The 17,994-nt window shown below is 38.1% G+C and overlaps 1 protein-coding gene across 2 annotated transcripts in view; it reads left to right on the top strand.

Annotated features, from left to right (window-relative positions):
- Positions 1-1,539: 1,539 nt before the first annotated feature.
- The window catches only part of LOC112561451 (cilia- and flagella-associated protein 251-like), a 33,261-nt gene continuing 16,806 nt past the window's right edge, over positions 1,540-17,994 (top strand). For both annotated transcript variants that reach the window (XM_025233960.1, XM_025233961.1), the window contains exons 1-15: positions 1,540-1,756; positions 2,282-2,434; positions 2,883-2,951; positions 3,819-4,069; positions 7,852-7,998; positions 9,323-9,426; positions 9,829-9,937; positions 11,570-11,728; positions 12,317-12,485; positions 12,666-12,756; positions 13,672-13,740; positions 14,457-14,525; positions 15,732-15,855; positions 16,135-16,190; positions 16,988-17,047. In XM_025233960.1, coding sequence (XP_025089745.1) covers positions 1,627-1,756; positions 2,282-2,434; positions 2,883-2,951; positions 3,819-4,069; positions 7,852-7,998; positions 9,323-9,426; positions 9,829-9,937; positions 11,570-11,728; positions 12,317-12,485; positions 12,666-12,756; positions 13,672-13,740; positions 14,457-14,525; positions 15,732-15,855; positions 16,135-16,190; positions 16,988-17,047 — 1,760 coding nt within the window. In that variant the 5' untranslated portion in view covers positions 1,540-1,626. The remainder of the gene's footprint in view (positions 1,757-2,281; positions 2,435-2,882; positions 2,952-3,818; positions 4,070-7,851; positions 7,999-9,322; positions 9,427-9,828; positions 9,938-11,569; positions 11,729-12,316; positions 12,486-12,665; positions 12,757-13,671; positions 13,741-14,456; positions 14,526-15,731; positions 15,856-16,134; positions 16,191-16,987; positions 17,048-17,994) is intronic.

The following is a 17,994-nucleotide window of genomic DNA, read 5'->3' as shown; positions in this document are numbered from 1 at the left end:
TTCCCTGTTGGTGTTATCTCTCACCTGGACATTTATGTCTCCCATAATGATCTTCAAGTCTCTTCTTGGTGTGTGGTCAAGCAGAGACTGCAGAAGTCTTCTTTTTCCTCTTCATCTGCTGCATTTGTTGGGACATAGCATTGAATGATGATGATCTTCCTTCCTTTAGCGTTGAATCTTGCTGCGATGAGCTGTGGTGAGACTAATTCCCAGCCCATCAGTGCCTTTGTTGCCTCTGTTGACATCAGTAGTGCTGCTCCCTGGGTATGATCGTGGTCCAGGTCTTTGTGGCCAGAGTAAATAATGGTTTATCTTGATGTTAGTCTGGTCTGGTCACTTCCATTCTATCTGGTTTCACAAAAACCCGAGAACCCTGATGTTTTATTTTTTCATTTCGCTTGCCATTTGAGCTGACTTGCTGCTTTTGATAGACGGTTAGTGTTCATCTGTATCACTATGCAATATGATGGTACTGTACATGTGCAAACCCTGGTGTGGTACATGGTATCCATTAAGAAATAGCACAACATACAGCTACTGCCACCAACAGAAAAACATTTTAAACAGACTTGTTTTTCTGAAAATTCACAACTTTTCTTATTCAAAGACAATGATTTGAATGCAGATTTTGTTACATTAAAAAAGTACAATATTCACAGCATATGCACATCAATCTTCAATTCAATTCAATACAACTTTATTCATCCACAAGGGCAATTAGAGGTTGATGACACGCCAGCACACTTGAGGGAAGAATGATGTGAGAGATGAAAGGGAATAGATTCTGGCGACATACACACACACATGTGCACACACACCCACTCATATAGTAACACAGCAAATTATTACAGTGGGCACCCCGCACAAGGTCACCTCAGACGGACACATCATCACAGCTAGTGGAATTTAAAAAGTGGATGGCTCGCGGAATGAACGAGTTACGGTAACGGTTCGTTCGACTTACCGGTACAGAGTATCTGCGACCAGACCGCAGGAGTGAGAACTCACTCGCCAACACATGACCAGGAATTCTTGACTGGAATGCTCAGGGGAAGAGGAAAGTTGGGGGACCAAAGCAGATTTGGAAAAGAACAGAAGAAAGCGAGGCAAAGGACGTGGGAACCACATGGGCCAACTGAGGGGGCCCTATACCGGGTGCTGTGGCCCTGTGCTCCTCCAGGAGTGACAAGCAATAAACTATGCACATCGAAAACTACAGTAAAGCCACGCAGAACTTGAAGACTAAGACAAAATTATAGTTCAATGAAGCTGTCAATAAAAGCTTCTGTTTTACTTTAAAAAAATATGGTTCGCGAAGAATAATTGTTAATCTACTAACTGTAATGTTGGCGGTTTCAAATATTGACCTCTCGGGTCTGCGATCGGAGTTGTCACCCGCCAACTAACATTGTGAAAAAAAAAATTAAATTAAGATTAAAATCGAAGAATATTAAAAAACCATACAGTAAATTTAAAGAATACAAACTTTTAAGGTTACCATTTACAATAATCTCAAAAGTGATTAATGAAAACAAGTTTCTCCGCCTGTTGCCAAGATACGGTATTCAATCATGTCGCCCGCAGTATCAGAGGAGTAGACTCTTATGCAGCATTTCTCTGCTAAAAATGGCCGATAATCCAGACACGGTGTCTGATGCAGCTGAAGACCAAGACTTAGTGACACCTGTTGCAGAACGCCGGATAAAGGATAAAGAAAACATGGAAACAGCTATAAAAGAAGACGATTATGTGACTGGTAAACATAACAACTGTTATATTATTTCTGTTCACATAAAATTTTGAAAACTTTATTTTAAAATATTTTCTGTAGGCAGATACTTATATTTACATTTAAAATCGCATATGTATCTACTTATTTTCTCTTACAATAAAAATTTTTTTTAGTAAATCTTTTTAGGTCATAGTAAGAAAAGTTTAACACTTTTGGCACGTACATTAGAAGCCTGGCTTTAATTGCATGCTTTTGTTTATTTAAATTATGTTTAAAAATAATGCCAACTGCACTGTTTTTTTCAGGAAGATTAAAATAAGTATTCTGTGATGCATGCAGTAGACTTCATGTACTTGCTGTGATCTGTTCACTGCCTGCTGAGATTATAGTGTATATGACAGTACTGTGTATGAAAGATATTCTAACAATTTCTTAAGTCAAATTTGCTATAGATTACATTTTATGTTCTCATATAGATTGATTGAATGAAATTTTGTTTTCTTATCTATATCTGCTTGATTTTCTGAATTTGTTTTCTAAAATTATCAGAGAATGAATTTGAGGACAGTGAGGAAAAGGTTGAGGAGCTTGGTAAGGAAACACAGGAAGAGGATGATGTGGCAGATGTGCAAAGTCAGAATGAGAAATTAGATGATGATGGGCAGGAGCTGAAGGAAGAAGCGCTTATATCTGAGTTAGGAGGTATTTTTTATTTGTCACCATTTATCTGAATTACTAGAATTTGATCCTTTCTACTATCTTACTAAATTTTCAAATGTGTATATAAAAATATAGAGCATATGCATGTGTCTGTATGTGAGTGTGTGGGGGTTGAGGGAGTGGTGGTGGTTTTACATAACTTCCTGTGTCTATTGTCAATCATATTAATAAAGCAATTAAGCATCAGTTGGGGGCAGCTGGTAGCACAGTGGTTAAAGCACCTTTTATAATGACATTAAGAATCAGGTGTCTGATTGTGACATCTGTTTACAGGGTTAACCATCATCATCCATCATCAATCACTCAACCAATCAATCATCTTCATCATCAGTAACAATTGTTTTTGTAAAATGTGTTATAAAAGTGCAACAAGACAAAGGAATGTCTAGTATGATGCTAGTAAGTTTAACAATCAGTTTTGGATTTACAGATGCTTTGCCATTTGAAGGAGCAGAAGAGACCTTGGAAGGTTCTCCTAAGTTCTGGAAGGTGGAAAAAGGTAAGCAGACCAAGATGCTGCTCTGCATGTTACAGAATGTAAAATAACTGCGTGAAATATAACGTTCCACACTTTTGTTTGGTTATATTGACTATAAAATATGCACTAACAACAATGCACACTTTGATTGGTTATATTGACTATAAACTATGGACAAACAACCAGAGCTAGCATGGGCCCCAGGGCAGACGACCTCTCTGGGCCCCTTGTAATTGAATCATGCATTATTTTCCCAGTATATAATAATATGCTGACAATTCAATTGTCAATATCTACATTTCATTCAGTAATGTAATAGACTGCAAACATCAGGACAAGTGCACTAGGATCTGTATCTCTACTTGAACACAGAGTAATTTACATGTGAGTGGTTAGTAAATGAGGAAAAATGATGTTAAAGGATCAAACTTGTAGTTCCCCGCTCCATACAAAAGCAAAACCAGAGTGAAGAATGTTACATCAACCTTTCTTTAAAATAAAAAAGATAAGGAAAAGAAGAAGGAAAAAAAATCCACTGACCAAGGCCGGGCCCCATTCACAGCTGTAGGCCTAGGTACACCAGAACCCCCAACTCCCTCTCTTATCGGGCCAGCTAACAACAATACACACTTGGATTGGTTATATTGACTATTAAATATGCACTCACAACAATACATATTTTTTTAGCACACTTTCCCACCCATGGAGGTAAGTTCAGTGCACTTATCAGAATAAATACTAATGTGGAGACAGCAATAATCCAAAGCAATAGTACATTATGTGCTAATATGTTGGACAAAACTTGAATTGCTATGTAGAAAGAAAAGCCATTTCACAGCACACAATAAGGATTTTGATAGAATATCTTTACTAGTCTGCCCATTGCAGAGCAAGAACAGGACCAAGGACAGGCTATTGCCATAGACACTTCCACAGGGATACCACCACCATATCAAATTCCCCCATCTCCTGAAGCAAGTCATGACACTGAGCAGCAGGCATTAGAGCCTGAGGCAAGTAGTAGATCTTTTGCTGAAGACGAAGATCGTCAAAAACATCGCATACCTTCTGCTCCCCACCTCCCTTCATCTGAGCGGCCAGGAACATCTCTGCAAGGCACCATGTCATCATGTGCACTGGTTAGTGTTTTAAATTCAAAATCATTGGCTTGTGTGCTGACAGAAAACATATTTTAAGAGATCTTGTTATTAAAAGTATTATTAGTTTATCTTGTCTGTTATAAACACTATTTTAACATGTTTATGTAAAGGGTTTAGTGTTGTCAAATTTTTATCAGCTTGTTATCTCTAGTCTGTTATAAAATCAAAGAACATAATCTTACCAGGTGTATGTATCTAGTGTTGAAGACATTATCTTGGCTAATAATGCACTCCTTTTCCTTTAAAGCATAATAAAATGTTCATGGATATAATAAAGGCTGTTAACATTCAAAACCAGTCTCTGGTAAATAACTCAAGAATCTGACTCATTAACTTGCTGATCGTTTTATCACTTCACTGTATTTCTAAAGGTAATTAGTAAATCTCATTATTGGTCCAGGTAATTAAGACAATTACCATTAACCACTGACACAGTAGGTTGTGTAGTGGCTAAAAAGTCTGCCATTAGGATAGTGAGAATCAGGTGTCGTGGGTTCATTACTCAGCTCCATCATTCTTACCTCTCTGGATATGAATGACACATGGGTTTGTTTCTCAGCTCCAACATACCTCTCTCTGAATATGACACCTGATCTTCCATGGCATGTCATGCCAGGTCACATGACCAAACCAGACCAGCTTACATATGCTTGACTGTTGCAAACATGGTATACTACAAGTGTAGCAGTGTCCACATTTTATATCTGTATAGCAGGATCAGTACTAGGAGGAACTTGAACAGATTGTCCTTTGTAGTAAATATGATGCTATAGTTGTACCAGGCCTTATTAAGCTAACCATTAAGGATATCTGCTTCAGGATTGCATTGCTGTTGCTATCGCGATCCTGATATAGGTATCTGTTGTGGAACTGGCATTTTTAGACTAAGTGGCACCCAAGGACTTAAAGGTACTTACCTCCTCAAGCCATACTCTGTTGATCTAAATGTCTGCTATGCCTTGCAACTGACATCCACGACTTTACTCTGGTCAGTCCTTGTCTCTATTCCATAAACATTTAAATTTTTGCTCTGTTGGTGCCTGCTATCAGATCAATGTTATCTGCAAAGTGAAGGTTGTATATTGGCCTTCCACTGATTGGAATGAAAGTATATGACCATGGAGGGTTTTTCACATGACATGGGGGTCAGAAAAAGAAGCAGCTGAACTTTTCTCACCTGATATGTGGCTTATGCAGGAGGTTAGTATGAGCAGGTCAGAGATACAGACTGGGCTGATAAGGTGTTAAGAATTCAATAATACACAATAATAAGACAAATATTCATACCAGACAACTGTGTAGTGTCAGTGAACATGTGGTACCAGACACTTCTTCTTGTTCCTAATCACCCCTAGTGGAGTATAGGGCCACAACTACACCACACCATCAGACCCGGTTCTGGGTGTCCCTTTCCAGTTGGGGCCATGTCATGCCAGCTGCCTCCACCTTGCTGTGGACTGGCAAGCTGACTTCACGAGGGCTTTTGCCAGCACCCGTCATAGGCCCTTCTGAAAGAGTGATCTTCCCGTCCAGGCTCTCGTGCTTGTGTTATATTTGTGGTTTCTGTAGCAGGGGTTGTTTTACAGGGTGAGATTGCTTGCCCCACACCCAACCCTCCTCCATCTGGGCTTGGGACCGGGTGGTTTCCAGGTGGAGTTGATACCAGACACAAGTAGCTGTGTATTTTCAGTGTACATTGGTACAAGATACAAGTAGCTGTGTATTGTCAGTGCACATTTGGTACAAGATACCAGTAGCTGTGTATTGTCAGTGCACATTTGGTACAAGATACCAGTAGCTGTGTATTGTCAATGTACATGTGATGCCCGGTTGGGGAATAAGAGGTCATAGTTGGATAGACATGCCTTGTACAGGAATGGCTAAGAACAGAACCTTGTGGCATCCTGTTCTTCATGGTAACATGTGTGTATGTCAAATTTGTGATCATTACAGACTAAAAGTGGTCTTTCAGGTAGCACCTCATGGAACCATTTCATGATGTTGCTGGAGAAGGATATCAAAGACAGCCGACAGATTGAGCATTGACAACACTGAAATGCGATTCTGATCTCAGCTGATGACTATATGTGGTAGTGCTGTGTTGGTGGAATGATGCTTAGAGTAGGCAAATCAATGACTACATGTGGCGTTACTGTGTTGGTAGAATGGTGCTAAATTTAATAACTACACATGACAGTGCTGTGTAGTTGGAGCGATGCTCAGAGTAGGCAGATCGAAATGGCTCTAGATGCTTATGGTCTGCCATTTAGTGGTGTAGTTAGCAAAGCAGGGATTTCTCCAGTATTTTGGATAAGAAATGGAAATTTGAGATGGTGATAATTATTTTATGCCTTTAGGGCCAAGATTTTTTCTAGGGAAAAGGCCATGCCACCTTGTGGTTATCGCCTAAAGGAATAGGTTAAGGGAGACAACCTTGACTTAAAAAAAAAAAAGGATGCTTGACATGACATCTGGGCGTAAGTCTACCTTGATGGAAGTACTGGCCATTTCTGTCAGCCTTCTGAAGGCTCTGGTCAGGCAGTAGTGTCTAATGTTCTCAGCGCACTTGTCCTGCTGCCTTGCTGCCAGCCTTGGCAGAGACAAAGGCTAAGGGAGCAAACCCCAACAAAAAAGGATGACAACACAACATCAGGTTAAAACACCTTCCCTGAAGAAGGCACCAGCCAGATACTGGCTCACTAGACAGAACCTCCCTTTCTAGCAAGACTCACTAGGGACCACTACAACGCTGTGAAGACCCACCAGGGACCAGTATGTGCAGTTATATAGGGAATGTACGTAGTTATGGTGCAAGAGTAAGTTGTCTCTCCAGGGGAAAAGGGGGAACTCAGGTAAAAGCACTGTTTCCAAAGTTATAAATTTTGTGTTTGTAGACCCTGCAGTCTCTACTTCATGTTTCATTATCGCAAGGCACCTTTGCCACTGCTTTATAACTCCAACTTCAGGGCTAAAACTTAAATTTTGGGGTCTAGACTCCTCTTTATAATTTCAGAAACGAGACTATTGTCCTTGAGTTTCCATGTTACCTCTGGATAAAGTCTTAATCTAGCTTCATAACTACAGACCCAGTTAGACCTGTTTCTTAGATGAGTACCAGCTGCGGTGGGGTTTGGAGAGGAAATGTGTATCACCAAGTAAAGTAAGTCCCCTGAAAAAACATGATGGTGCACAGCATTCCAAATAACATGCTGGATTGGTCATGGCCCAGTCTTAAAAGGACACACAGTCTATGGAGGGCATAATGAACTATATGCTACTGGAGCCATTATTCCCACCATGGAACCTGCCATCGAGATGAATACCACTGTGGAGCCTAATCAAGCTCTGAGTAGCTTGCTCGATCTCTTTTTATAGGACTTGCATGTGTTACAGATGCCTTGGGCACTGTTACTCTATCATTCAACTGTTCACTTCTTCCAGAACAGTGAATGGGACAGAACATGTTGCAATGATGTCAAAGTTGCTATGAAAAATTATTTGAAAATACATTGCTTTACAGACTTGATGCTTACATTAAGACAATCTCAAGCTAGAGCTAGTCCAAACACGGTGTATAAAATACAATTGGTCTCTCTAACAATCAGAATTTCAGTTGTTTAGACTGAGATTTGTATTGTTAGAGAGATCAATAGTATTTTATACACCGTGTTGTTAGAATATTTGTATTTTTTATCAATTGTGTAGACTCAAATTATTTAAACAAATTTATTTTGATTTAAGAATATTACATTTGTTGGCAGAATATTGTTTGGTCATTTGGACTAAACAAAAATATACCAGTCTTGAACCTGACAGATGGAGTAAGAAAAGCCATTATGTACGCATGTTCTCATATTGGCGTTGTATATGACTTTGAAAACAACAAGCAGTTCATACTCCAAGCACATGTAAGTAAATTGAATCATATGTATTATCAACATCATATAATATCAGCAGGGTCAGTTTAAGAAACACTTTTCATTCCTCTCATTTGTTACTACTTTAACCCTTCCTCTCTTTACTCATGTTGGTGCTAGGGATCACTACTATACCCCTACCCTTCTTCGATCTGCTCATTTTAGTGATAGGGATCACAACCTTGATCAGTCCACAGTTAGCCTCAGTCATGATATTAATGCTATAGCTACTGCCACAATTATCATAGCTCACTTTATTATCATTTATCTGGTGGTAGATTTGCTTCGTGCTACATTTGCTTCATGTTATCAATAATAGAAAGCTTTAGCCATCTAAAAGAGAAGAGCTTGGCACAATAATACATGTACTTTACAAAAGAAGTGTAAATTTCAACAAAGTGTAGACAGCATATCTGTATGTTCTGGAGACAGATATTAGAATACTTGTACACATTATCCATAATTATGTTCTGGTAACACATATTATTCATGTTCAGTTGACAATTAACTGCAGTAGAATACACATACTTGACCAACCAATTCAAAGTACACGGAAAACTGTACATTCATCTAACAAAAAGAAACAAATATGAAAATATTTCACATAACAAATTTTAAGTACCAGGCAAATTGTGTGTGTGTGTCTGAAATGAATCATAAGATGCCAGCTTTATACAAAAGAGAAAAGACATATTTTTCTTCTATCTTCATTGTCTGATGCATTTGCTGTTGAAGGTTTAGTATACCTTGTAGATGCTTTTATGTCAGAATTAAAGTGCTGACAGTATAATTAGTTTGGATGAGGTAAACACTTGATGAGGGACAGCCTGTAGATTTTCCTGAGTTCTTGCTGCAATATCCAGCAATAGCCTCTGCACACAAAGCGTGATAGAGTAGACAAACCTTAATCATATGAAAAATTTCTTGTATTGTTCTGACCTATACTGGATATAATACAGTTTATCACACAATAAAAAACTTTCTGTATTTTAACACTTAATTTCTCAGAGGTTAAACAGTTTTGCATTTTAAGAGTTAATTGTGTTATGCATTACCAGTTAAATTTGTAAAAACTCTTGATGTTGTAATGTATAAATATGGGAAAGAATAAGGAGACTGATAACAACACATGTATTATGTAAAAGACTTGATGGATAAGAATTTTGCTTGATGTATTGAGAAGATTAGAGCACAACAAAATGTGACTGTGATTAAAAACTTGTAAGTTTATTGCTACAATTGTTCATTTATTCTGAGACAAAAAAAGTAGCATTTGATATAACATTTGAAATACATGCTGTATGATTGTATTCAGCTAAACCCCATCACCTGTGTGTGTGTCAGTGAAGACAAACGATGGTTGGTTACTGGAGACAAAGGTGTGGATTCCATGGTCAATGTGTGGGACACTTACACGTGGTATGCAATTTATCTTCTTCATGTACTACAATTTCAACACAATATAGCGCATATCTCCTCAATTACTAGTAATGAGAATGATATTTTACAAGATCACAGAAACAGAGATTGATTTGAACCACAGCGGTATATGCCCATGATTGAACTGTTTTTATGAAATTACTTTACAAGTGTTCTCCCTTTGCCCATGTAAAGCTTTAGAAACAAAATAAAAGCAGTACACAAAAAATTAATTGAGACAAATGGCTTTTGGACTATAGCTGTTTAATTAGAACACAGGGAAACATGAAAGCACATAATTGTATATAGAATTAATTGTTGGAATAGTTAATCATGTAGTTTCCTGGGTATTTTCTAACAGTTCATAAACCTGCCATTTGTCCCTTTGCTGTCTGTTGTTAGCACTCCTATACAGACTTTGTTTGAAGACGACCCTGAAGGAGGGGTAGTGGCCTTAGCCTTAACACCTGATGCCAGGTATCTTGCCACACTGAGCACAGGTCCAATCCAGGTGAGATTTAGCTATCACGCAACGCTGATGTGTCTCCTTAAACATGTTTGAAGAGAAAGTTGACATATTTCTGCAGTGGCTTCTGTATTAGGACGTATATCTGGCAGTTTTCTTGCGAATAACCAAGGTTTCTCTCTGTTATATTCATTGTTAGCCTGTAGATGTGTTCATGCATAGAAAAGTTTTTGGGGCTAATTTTCAGTGAAAGAAATAAATTCTAAAATTTAAACGTCAGAATTCCTGTGACTGTTGGACAGTGGTAAGGGGTAGTGTGGAAGTTATGTGGAAGTTATGTGGAGATACAAGTTGTCATGGGTTCGTTAACATTTATCATATCATTAGTTACACCATGTATTCAAGGAAGCTCAATACAAGTTGTTATGTGCATGGTTCATTGACATCTATCATATCATTAATTATTTACACCATGCATTCAAGAATGCTCAACACAATGTCATGGCCTTTGTAATCACTCATTCGAACAATAATAACAATATATGGGATAATCTCAATTAAATAGCATTTACCTCAAATCAAAACAGCTGCATCTTTCATGCCAGTCCATATGAATGATTAGTTGGAGAGACATCTATCTATATATCAAAGATGGGTTGACATAAGATTTAAGTGACACAAAATCTTCAGCAGTCTATAGCCTGACACAATGAGAGACATATATACATACTGAAGATGGGCTAACATAATTAATATTTACACGATGCTAAATCATCAGCGGTCTATATTCTATAGCCTGACACAATTCATGTAACCCACCTCCCCTCACCCCTGTACCTTGACACAAGTAATCTCTCATCAACCTGAGAAAAACCGTAGGATAAATAGTCAGTGTAAACCATTAGGTGTAACATCTTGTTTATGTCGTGCTCCTCAATAAAATTGTAATTTTCTGAATGGAATTGAGCCACAGAAAACAACAATTTCTTTTGTCTGCATCTCCTCATGGGATAAACTATGGTAAAAATTAACATTATTTTCTTTTTTAGCACTGTACCCATCTAGGTTAAAAAAAAAAAAAAAAAAAAGTTGTTTGTTGTCAGTGTAATGGGTAAGATGGGGGCTGCTTGCTCAGTCTCACCACAATATTAAACACAAGTCAACACTGTCGTGGATTTCAGCTTCTTTTACTCTCCCGCTGGTTGATGGTTCCGGCTAATGCAAAAAGTTTACAAGAGAAATCCTTAAACTGCTTGGTGGGGTAATGTTTACACCTTTACAACTTTCTCTTCCAGAATCACCATTGCCCTTCCTGATTCACCCTCTTATTTCTCCTACCTGGAATATTTGAGAATGTACCTTGTTGCCATGGTGCCCCCCCCTCTCTCTGTAAAACCCAACAGAAAGGTCACAAAGCCGCTTTGAAAACCAATACGTCATGTCATGAGGCTGGGAAAATCAGCCCCCCATCTTCCTCCCTTCTCCAGAAAAACCAGTGGATACAGGGTCACTGGCTAGGAAAAACCCAGGCCATTGTGCCGCCCCCTCCAAACATGTGTGTCTACATGTGTATGCATGTGTCAACAGCTAATCTCTACCACATTTGTATGGTCTCACAAGATTTGGGGCTACATCATTTAAATAAAAGGACTATTTTGTTTTATGTTTTCATTGCAGTATCTCAAAATCTGGGACTGGACTATTGATGGAGAAATACCTTTGTGCTGTGCTAAGCTAAATCCAGTATATGGCTTTCAGAACTATGTTACTTTCAACGCAGAGAACATTCATCATGTAGTTTCCAACAGTGAGACACAGATCATCTTCTACCATTGGGTGAGTTTGCTAATGGCAGCGTTTATAAACTCAGATTTTTAGATTGATGTATGAGTGATCATTAAGTGTTGGTGCATATTTGGTATAGTTGCCATGATATTTCAGTGCTGGGACAGATTTGGTGCAATTCCCATTAATATGAAGTTTTCAGGAAGATTTGTTATGGTTACCTTTAATTTTCAGTGGTGGCGCAAATTTGGGGCAGTTTTCATTAATAGGAATGTAGAGCAATCTCTGCAATTATAAAGTAGACACTCTTTCATTGATCCGCCTTAATACAGGCATGAAAGTAGATGAATTTGTAAAGATCTTCATATGAGTGTAAAAGGGGTGAGTTTACATTAATACTGATGGGATCATATGAATGTTAAAGTGGTATGTTGAAATTAATCCTAGTACTATCACATCAGTTTGAAAGTGGTGATCAGTACCATCATATGAATGTGAATGTGGGGAATTTACATTTATACTGGTACCATCATATGAGTGTGAAAGTCATGTAGTGCCACACTGTTAAGACTCTCTTCATTTGTATATAAATATAATACAAGAATCAGGATGCATTAATTAACTTTTTTTTTTAAACAGGAAGAGCGCTTCATTGAGTATTTTGTACCTCCCCTGACAGATGAAGATTTCAATAGACCTGTAGGGCGATATTCTCAGTCTGTCTACATGAGTAACAGTTCTCGTGCACTCACTGCTACCTCCATTGGTAACCTTGTGGTCTGGGACAACAATAAACCACTAACAAAAGGTAAGAAGGGAATCTACATTTGCAGAACATTTAGTTAACTCAGGTGTGAAACTTTAAGAAAACACCAGGTTAAACTCAAGAGTTTATTTTTATAGGTTTAATTGCTCATGCTACCTAAAGTTTTTTAGTTATAAACAAATAAATTTAAATGACACAGCCCAAAATGGGTCTTGATTGCAGTCATTAGTACTGAACAGTCTGCAGACAAAAAGCCACTCAAGATTGTCCGAGTTCAAGAAAGGGGCATTAATGTGCTGACCACAGCAGAGAAGTAAGTACAGATCTGAACAAGTGTGTGTGTGTAAGTGATACATCTACATAGCAGTCATTGTTGTAAGAACTAGGTTAGCATTGGTCTTTAATCCCTTGGCACCTCTGAGACAACGTTCTTGATTTTTATCATATATTTATAGACATGAGAAGGGTGGGGATACATCCTAAAACTCACAGTTGCATTTCAGAAGAGATGTGTCTAGGTCATGCAATGTTGTTTGGCAGATGGCGATGTAAGTAGTCCACATCCCAGTAAACACAGTGAGGTTAGCAAGCAACTTATCTAGTTCTACAGTAAGCATAGCAAGGCAGCAAGCCACATGTCTAGGTCTGCAGCCACAAATATAGGTCTACAGTAGCACACAGTGAGGTAGCAAGCTACATATCTAGGTTTACAGTTACAGTGCTAGGATCATTCAGTATGGGTACAGATACCCTACAGTCAAAAGGCCAGGACAGTGCACAGATCATTCAGTATGAACACATCAGAGGTGGTTAAGCGAGCAGTCAGTCAGCAAGCCATTGGACATGTTAGGAGCAAGGATATGTGGAATGTGAAACAACTGTAAATATATGTTTACATCTGTAAATTTTGTAAAAGTATTCTTATTGGACTTATAATGGAGGTGGGTGGAGAAAGATGCTTAAGCATGTGAACAGAAGCCAAACTGAATATATTCATTTGTAGATTACCTTAAATAGCAGCACTCATCTTAGATTCTGACTGTGAATGTGAAGCATGCTTATGTAAGTATGCAATATGCAATATTTGCATGAATAATGCAATCACATTGAATGAATAATGCAGCACATTGAATGCTTAAGTGCACAAGCAGTAGATTTTGCTGTGTTAGATATTTGTATATTTGTACCCTTTTCCATGACGCAAGTTCATATCATTTATTTATTCCAGATATATTGTGACTGGAGACCAAGCTGGGCATGTGAAATTTTTTGACCAGGATCTTAAACTTATTTACTGGTAAGTATTTATTTATAGTTTCAACTTGTTATTATCCTCTAACCAGAGTTTGTTGCAGAATGAATTTTGCCCCGTTACATATAGTTACGGATCATACACAGTGTACTATCATAATGCTGCCATCTGTAATTATGGATCACATACAGTGTACTATCATATACAGTATATCATTGTGTACAGTGTACTATCATAATGTTGTTACCTGTGGATATGGGTCATATACAGTGTACTATTCAGCCTGCTATCATAGCAATCTACCCATCATATACAGTGTACTATCATATACAGTGTAGAATTATAATGTTCTTACTTTAGTTATTGATCATATACAGTGTACTATCAATATATTGGTACCTGTTATTATGGATCATATATAGTTTACTATCCATACTATTGTTTATGCAAAACCTGTGGTAAGGGAACCTGCATTTCAGTATGTTTCAGTCACTATACTTAATAAATGGCACCTCATTAGAGTGTTTGAGTGATCAAAAGTTGGCAGGTTTCTCAGATGCATGGGCATCGTGTGTGTGTTGTGCATGTGGTGTGTATGGTGTGTGTATGCATGGTGCATGTGCATGGTGTGTGTGTGTATGGTGCATGTGCATGGTGTGTGTGTGTGTATATGGTGCATGTGCATGGTGTGTGTGTGTATGGTGCGTGTGCATGGTGTGTGTGTGGTGTGTGTGTATGGTGTGTGTGTGTTTAACTTACAGGTATCAACATTTTAACCTGGGGCCAATTACCTCAGTGTCATTTGCAGCTAATCCAAGATTTCAGCCCATGTAAGTAATTTCTGCAGTATTTTACTGGCTGACACAAACATACTTGCTCAATTGCATGATACAACAAAGTATGTAAATAACAGTCGCCAACAATGAATGTGCTAACAATGAGATCTTGCATAGAAATACAAGCTGTGACAACTTTAGGGGCCAGACATTTTTCATTATGTACATCTCTGATACTGAAAGTGGCTGTCTGACAGTAAGTGAAAGTGTTAGCATCAAAATGGGCATCAGAGAGAGGGACAACCACAGAAAATGGATAATTGCTGGAAAATTTCTAAGCTTCATGTCAGTGACGGTTTCAGGAAGCTGTGATATTTGTCTGGTTTTCTGTGTTGTCACTTTAACCATTTTGTCATCAAAACCACCTTGTGCTTCACTGAGTGCTAGCAATCTTTTTCTTTATTCTGTATACTGTACTAGATTATTTGACTTGCAGACAGCAGAGAGTTTTTGTAGGTTGTCGTCATTCCAACATTGTTAATACAAGCACTGCATGTTATGTATGCAAACAGTAAATAGCTATCTAGAAAATTCTCAGATGATGAGACTTCATTGTTAGTCCTCTTGCACCAACACAAGCAGGATCATGGCAATGTCATAACAAATTTTGTACTTTTGTGCAGAAAGAATTTTCTGGATTTTCTTGAATGTAGCTAAGATAAAATAGATAAACATTTACCTCAGGAAAATAAATGATGGTTCTGTTGTCTTCAGCATGATAGACAATAAACCTGTTGAGATTGTTTAACTCTTCGGGTACCTAGCATTTGTTTTTAACTGTAGGCTTCAATGGGATGTAAATACTAAACACATTAAACTTAGTCAACAAAGAGTGCTTCAGTAATAGGTGTGAAGAAGAGGGACTTGGCTTCTCTTTTGTGATCAAGAACTTGTCAGAAAAGTTCCCAGCATTTCTTAACAGGGCATTTGTTTTATGAGTTCAGGCAAATATTATACTATACATTTTGCTATAAAATCACATGTACCCTCAGCTGTTTAACTGTTGTTGTTTGGGTGCATGATGCTAAAGGTGTGCTTACGAATGGTTTTAGATGGATGTGCGATTGCATGTTTCTTGGAACTGGCGATTGTTTTTTTCCCCTCTGTTTTCATAATGGAGCTCACTTCCCAAATTATAATGGACCATTGGGATTAATAAAGTTGTTCATTTGTCATTTGTTAAACTGTTGGCAAAGCTAGACAAAACAACAATTATCCATCAGACACCACCATTGCACGTCAAAAATTTGTTGTACAAGACTTTGTTGTTGGGACCAGCATAGCAACCATTGGAAGTATTACAGCAGATGGATCAAAAGTAAAGGTTAGTCAAACAAACATTCTTTGTAGAAATGTATGTGTAAAAATGACTGCGTATGTATGAGAGTGTATATGTGTGAGACAGCAAATACATACATCTATGTGTACACTAATGCTTTTACTTTACTGTTTCTGAAATAGTCACAGGGAAGAACATTGCAACTAAATACTAACTTTAAATTAATAACTATAAAAATTATGAATTTTTATTTGGAGAACTAAACTTTTTGTGTAAATATATGATTGCTGTTTGGACAAGCACTAAACTGCTGGTTAAATACAGATCATCCAAAATGAACATGATGCAGCAGTACATGGACTTTCAACCCACCCTTATCTGTAAGTATAATCATTCTATTTATAAAGTATAATTACTTATTAAAAGTAATTATTGTACTTGTTGTAACTTTTCTTATAAACAGTAATTCAGTGCTCATTATAATATTAAATGAGGCATCAAAGCAGTGAATGGCATTGCTATGAGATGATATAAAAAAGAAGAAGGCAGAGGAAAAAAGATACCTTTCAAATATACGAAAACACAGGAAAATATTATATTTAATTAAACCTTATAGAATATTATGATACTATATGCTAGTCTGATATAACACCATGACAATCATTTAACTGTCCTGTGTCTAAAGCACAACCTGTTCTTTAAGTTGACTTGAGAAGGAGCATCCATCAGAGCATGGAACATTCATGCATTAAATCATTGCAGCAAAGTGAGAGAACTCGCCCATGAGCTAGAACAATAACAGGGGACATTGGGGGACTGGCAGATAGTCAGGATTTGGGAAAATATCAATGGATGAAAGCCACAAGATTTTGTACAGTGGGAAAGAAAGACAATACAAGATAATGTAGCTTACTTGTACAGAAAGAAGTGGTTGGAGCTGTCATCAGCTGTACACTTGTTTTTGCCAGATCAATCTCCATCTATATTGCTGTCAGGCCTCTCTGATGAGGCATGTCAGGAAAAGAGGAAGCTTGTTGAATTTGTGCTCCCTATTCATTAGTTGATGTTCGTCCAACTGGGAGTGGACAGCTGGAATTAAGAGACCAGTAGGATATAGTCCTGTCATCTGCTAAGCTCTCAAGAAAGAAATTTTACCACCAGCAATGGTATTTTTCAGCCCCTTGGTTGCTATAGGCAGCTACTCTGGATTATTGAAAATCTGGAACTATGAAACAAAGTGAGTGGTTTGAAATCTGTTTAATAATTTTTTTTATAAATCATGGAATACAATATCAAGTAAGGGAATGATACTTTTATCATCAATGAAATTCTGAATAGATTCATGAAGGCATGTGTCTCATATTTTCTTAACGAAATGATATTTATAAAAACCTTTTCATCTCTCAAGAGTTTATTGCCTTGATATTTTGAGATCCTCTATACACTTTAATGAATAATTAGATATACTTTAAAATACGTATGAAGCCATGTGATACAACTGACATCTGAGGTCAGACTGACATGCAGTCAGTAGCCATGTGACATAACTGACATCTGAGGTCAGACTGACACTAGCCATGTGACACAGCTGATATCTGAGGTCAGACTGACAGTCAGTGGCCACATGATATAACTGACATCTGAGGTCAGACTTCCCCTGTGGGACCCCGGGGTATGCTTGCCTAGCGAGCATTGTAAGAATAGGGTCCCTGCCATCCAGCCAGGCATGTCGTAAGAGGCGACTAAGGTGGACACCTCACCTAGAGGTAAAATAGGTTGTGGTAGGACTAACAACCCCACCATGTAAAAAAAAAAAGCATGTTACCAAAACTGAAACCAGAGAATTAGTCACAGATGGCGAAGGTAATGAAGCACACCAGGAGACTGGACTTATGACGGACGACAGCCAAACCCGAGAGGGAGCTGGCGCCCCGACAGCGGATTTACTGAAGCCGAGGCAAAAGTTGAGGGTGGGGTGCTGGAACGTCCAGACCTTGTACCAGACTGGCAGGATGCACCAATTAGTCAAGGAGTTTGACAACTACAGCTTGGACATCCTGGGAGTCAGTGAGGTCAGATAGACCGGCACGAGAAAGAGGAGACTGGCATCAGGACATATCATCTTGTTCTCAGTTTCATCAGACGCTCAGCACTCTGAAGGAGTAGCTCTACTCCTCAACAAGA

This window comes from Pomacea canaliculata, linkage group LG4, assembly GCF_003073045.1.
Source record: "Pomacea canaliculata isolate SZHN2017 linkage group LG4, ASM307304v1, whole genome shotgun sequence".
NCBI lineage: Eukaryota > Metazoa > Mollusca > Gastropoda > Architaenioglossa > Ampullariidae > Pomacea > Pomacea canaliculata.
This window is presented reverse-complemented; position numbering and strand designations above follow the sequence as displayed.